The sequence below is a fragment of the Squalius cephalus genome (genome assembly GCF_949319135.1).
Source record: "Squalius cephalus genome assembly, chromosome: 11".
In the NCBI taxonomy this organism is placed as follows: Eukaryota; Metazoa; Chordata; class Actinopteri; order Cypriniformes; family Leuciscidae; genus Squalius; species Squalius cephalus.
In genome coordinates this window covers 7,530,458-7,535,457 of record NC_137132.1, presented here as the reverse complement: position 1 = coordinate 7,535,457, position 5,000 = coordinate 7,530,458, and the positions used below count along the sequence as shown (strand labels likewise).

General features: G+C 37.1%; 1 protein-coding gene across 1 annotated transcript in view; it reads left to right on the top strand.

Annotated features, from left to right (window-relative positions):
• The window catches only part of LOC307167564 (calpain-9), a 23,357-nt gene that overhangs the window by 18,309 nt on the left and 48 nt on the right, over positions 1-5,000 (top strand). Inside the window, exons 12-20 of the mRNA XM_079886764.1 lie at positions 341-383; positions 497-571; positions 649-709; positions 952-1,016; positions 1,915-1,983; positions 3,392-3,470; positions 3,779-3,895; positions 4,552-4,610; positions 4,815-5,000. The exon at positions 4,815-5,000 is cut by the window's right edge and continues 48 nt beyond it. Coding sequence (XP_079742890.1) covers positions 341-383; positions 497-571; positions 649-709; positions 952-1,016; positions 1,915-1,983; positions 3,392-3,470; positions 3,779-3,895; positions 4,552-4,610; positions 4,815-4,841 — 595 coding nt within the window. The 3' untranslated portion in view covers positions 4,842-5,000. The remainder of the gene's footprint in view (positions 1-340; positions 384-496; positions 572-648; positions 710-951; positions 1,017-1,914; positions 1,984-3,391; positions 3,471-3,778; positions 3,896-4,551; positions 4,611-4,814) is intronic.

Sequence of the window (5,000 nt, the reverse complement as noted above, 5' to 3'; positions counted from 1 at the left end):
TAGAAGTATACTTATTTTTTGTAAGAGCACAAAAACTATAATTTATGCTATCACTCTATACTTATATATATATATATATATATATATATAACTTATTTATATTTTATACTCAATACTCAATTCTGTCTATTTTCATTTCCCATATGAGAAACAATTGTTTTTTGATGTAATATGAATCTAAAGTCTTTGTTTTAACGTACACTAAAAAAAAAAAAAAAAAAAAAACATACTCCAATAATCTTGGTTTTATTTACAATTTCGAAAAGAAAAAATCTATACAGTGTATAAATTTACATCATAGCCTAAATGTGTGTGTGTGTGTGTGTGTGTGTGTTTGCAGAGCTGCTGTGAGACCTGGAATAGATGCAGCCTCTCCTACACCGGTAAAACGGAGACATTTACTGTGTCTAGAGTCACTGCTTTGATCATTTATGATCACTGGGTTCATTTAATTGCTCATTTTTAATCATTTACATTCGTGTGTGTGTGTGTGCAGCCGCTGTCTCCACGTCTCGCAGGTCTGCCGTCTATAAACGAAGCCAAAGCTCTCTTCCTGAAACACTGTGTCAAGGTAAAAACGGTCAGTTTGTGCATGTATTGTGATATCTAATGTCACATGTACAGTATGCTGATATGCGTGGTCTGTAGGGCTCGTACTGTAGGCCGCTGGATCTGCAGAACCTGCTGACTGAAGCCATTGCAAAGGGAGGTGAGACAATGTTTATTCAAATGGTGCTTTTCATCAATTTACTTCTTTATTTCTACATTTGCATTTCAATGCAAAACACTCTTAGCAGGAGAAGTCATGTTTACTGTTCCTCTCCAGTGCCGTTATAATGCAATTCTTTTCATTCGTTCTGCAAGCGGAGCTGAAAACCATACGGGAAGTGATGCGTTAACCAGTGAGGAAGTGCGTTTGTTGATGTTGTTTCTTGTTTTCTGTCCGGTCAGTTTTCGCAGGGAGTGAGAAGAAACTGAGTTTGGAGCAATGCAAGAGTTTTGTGGTGCTCATGGATGTATCCTGTACTGTATATCGAGTGCACTTGTTTTACTTTATTCATATTTTTAATATATTTTTAGTTATCATGATCATTTTTGTTTAATTTTTAATCATTTCATCATGTTCTTTTGTCTTTTTTTAAAACATTTTTTATTGCTATTTCAGTTTAATTGTTCTTTTTTAACTTCAGTTTTAGTTATTTATTTCCAGTTAATCATTTTAGTGCTTTAACTTAAAGGTATAGTTCACACAAAAATGAAAATTACCCCATAATTTACTCACCCTCAAGCCATCCCAGGTGTTTATGACTTTTTTTCTTTCAGCCAAACACAATCTAAAAGAGTTAACACAAAAGAGTTATATTAATAAATATCCTGGCTCTTCCAAGCTCTATAATGGGAGTGAATGGTTCCTTGGATTTTGAAGCCCAAAAAAGTGCATCCATCCATCATAAAAGTAATCCATACGACTCCAGGGAGTTAATAAAGGCCTTCAGAAGCAAAGCGATGCATTTTTGTAAGAGAAATATCCATAACTTTATAAACTATAACCACTGGCTTCCGTTAACAGCCATACGTGAGTCTAGGTCCGGCTGAAGAGTAATATTACACTGTTTTACTATATTTTGATCAAATAAATGCAGTCTTGGTGAGCAGAAAATATTTTAAAAATCTGAAATATTCCAAACTTTTGACTGATAGTGTGTCATGCAACATTTTGCTTCACATTCTATTTCTAAGAATAGTTTGCAGTGTATTTAAACGTATATGCTAGTACTCCATTCTCAGCATAGCGCGGGTCTTATCTCATTCGCCTCGGGCACATTTGGGTGTGTGAGGTATTTTATGGTGCAATTCAAAAGAATGCATAAGATTGGGTGGAGATCGGAATGTCACCTTAACTGCACCAATCAGAGCCAAGGAATGGGTCGACTCGATTTGACAGAGTTCCAGGCATTGTGGGAAAAACTCCAGAAGTGGACGGTGAGGACATTTACCTGTTTTAATGAATGCGTAGGGAGTGTTTGATTACGGTGAGGTGACGGCAGTGTGTTTTCATGTCACATGACAAATGACATCATCATAAGAACATTTAAAAAAAAAAAAAAATCACACCTAAAACGGACAATTCTTTTATAATTTACCCTAATTTTGGATGAACTATAGAGTGCATTAGTGCTCACTTTTTTTAGCGCCGTTGGTTCCGGAATGATTTTTTTCCATACATTTCTCCAATAGGGATTTTTAAAAAAATTCTTCATTAAAGCGTAATAAACCATGAACCCGGCCAATTAGCTATAAAGGTGAATCACAACACTAGCTTTGAAGCTAGCTTTGAGTTGAAGCAAAAAAGTATTTGAACATCGGACACAAGGTACAAAGAACATGAACTTAAAGGAGAACTCTGGTCAATTTTAACATTGAGCTCATTTTTTTGTACATTTGGAGTGCTGTCAATACAGAGAACAACGACAAAAATCGGTGTTGCCTACACCGTGTTATCCTCTTTTTAAAATTTGCACCCTGTTGACTTCAATGGGGTAAGTTTTAAACCTGCTTTTAGCCTCTTAACATCCTTGATGTGTCATTACTTAAGTGCACAGCCAATGTGGGTGATTCCTTTAGAGTTAACATGGGTGATTCTGACTGCAGTAGATGTGAAAGATATGAATAAAAATGAAGTTAATTCAGCCAGCGCACATACCTGTATTTATTTCCTGTTTTCGCAAAATTTGGTCGAAGTCCAAAGTAGTCGATTGTCGAGTTCACGCGCATAGGTTATCACGCGCGTGAACTCAACAATCGACTACTGTGGACTTCGACAAAATTTTAAAATTTTAAAAAGAGGATAACACGGTGTAGGCAACACTGTTTTTTGTCGTTGTTCTCTGTACTGACAGCACTCCAAATTTACAAAAAAATGAGCTCAATGTTAAAATTGACCGGAGTTCTCCTTTAACAGCTGAAGTGAGGCAAAGAACTACTATCTCAAGCATTGCAAACAGGATAATCTAATTAAAAGTGATGGAGAAATATAAAATCTTGGGTGGAGTGGGCGGAGCTAACGTGATCTTTCGACTCTCTGATTGGTGGAATTGTCTGTCCATCGTCATGGGTAATGTAGTTTTTCACCACAATTTCACGATTATTTTAAAACTTTTTAAAGCAAATACCATCGATTAACAACCTCGTTGCTCACAGTAGGGCTGTCTGTAGAGCTTTATAAGTTATCATTCAAAATCAATTTCCTTATGGAGAAAATGAATGGAGTTTTTACTTCCGGGAACCCGACTGTTGCTGCTTTGGAATTGATTAATATTCATTACTGCATTTTAGATCAAATAAAGACTGGATTACGTGATTATTCACCCTTCTGTGTGTGTGTTTGTAGGGCATTTTTATGACATTTGACAAAAACAAGAACCAATCGCTGGAATACCAAGAAATCTCCCCCGCTCTGTCAGCAGCAGGTGAAACCTATGACACACACTTACTCACACGCACATTAATGCAAGTATGAGCAGGCACACACACACACACACACCCCCTATACATGCAAAAGCAATCATTGACGCAACAGTTCATTTATAGAGAATGAACACATACACACACATTCTGTTACTCAGACACCATTAGTGAAATGGTTTCCCACACGTCAGGTTTTAACACACCCGGCTTTCAGAAGAGAAACCTGTTCATTCATCTGTGAGAGGAATGTTGAAGGAGGAGTGTGTGGGCTGACCATCAGGTTGATCTGTGCTCGTCTGCTCTGGTCTAGGCATACAGGTGGATGAGTTCATACTGCAGCTCATCGGCCTGCGCTACACAGAGCCAGACATGACCGTCAGCTTCCCGGGATTCCTCTTCCTGCTCTTGAAACTGGACAGCATGATGCGTAAGAACACACCAGTCAAAGTCAAATGACTGGAACAGTTAATGCAAAGTGGTCCAAATGCTGTTCGAACACACTTGGCATTGCATGAGAAACAACATCAAATCATGTATATAAAATAAAAATAGTACATTTTTCATGCATAACATTTCAGAAAAAGAAGTTTGCATGGTTTTAATGGTAAAATAGTGAATATGTGACCCTGGACCACAAAACCAGTCACTTTTGAGTCAACAGATTTATGCATCATATGAAAGCTGAATAAATAAGATTTCCATATTTGTTATGATAGCACAATATTTGATACAACTATTTGAAAATCTGGAATCTGAGGGTGCATAAAAATCGAAACATTGAGAAAATCACCTTTAAAGGTGTTCAATTAAGTTCTCAATTGTGCTGCATTCACTCACAAAAATAAATGTTTTATATATTTACGGTAGGAAATTTACTAAATGTCTTCATGGAACATGATCTTTACTTAATATCCTAATCATTTCTGGCATAAAAGAAAAATCGATAATTTTGACCCATACAATGTATTGTTGGCTATTGCCACAAATATACCTGTGCGACTTGTGACTGGTTTTGTGATCCAGGGTCACATATGCTGTTTAAAAGGCCCTAAAAAGTATTTGTGTGTGTGTGTTTGTCTTCAGGCAAGTTTCAGTCCTTTGATATGACGGGAATGGGAATGATTTCAGTGAACTGCAGACAGGTAAAAACATGAAACGCATGAGAGCGTTGTGCATCTCACACACACATCTGCGACCTGTCAGATCCAAGCTTCCTAATTCTTCCTAACCGTCTCTCTGCAACATGACTGTCAGTTATTACGCGAGTCCGACGTGAATTTTTTATCTTGTGAAAAATGTGATTTATTTCTGTGTTTGTTTCTTTCGCTCTTCCTCTTGATTTGTAGTTTCTGCACATGACCATGTACAACTGATTCCAGACCAGCTGCTGGAAAACTACATACATCTGCTTCAACTGCTCTTGATAAATGGATCATTCCAGGACTGGACAATACAGCGGACATGAGGCAAAACTACTGTATATATCACTGCACAGAACCTGCAAATATTAACCTGATTTTACTGCTTTAGTG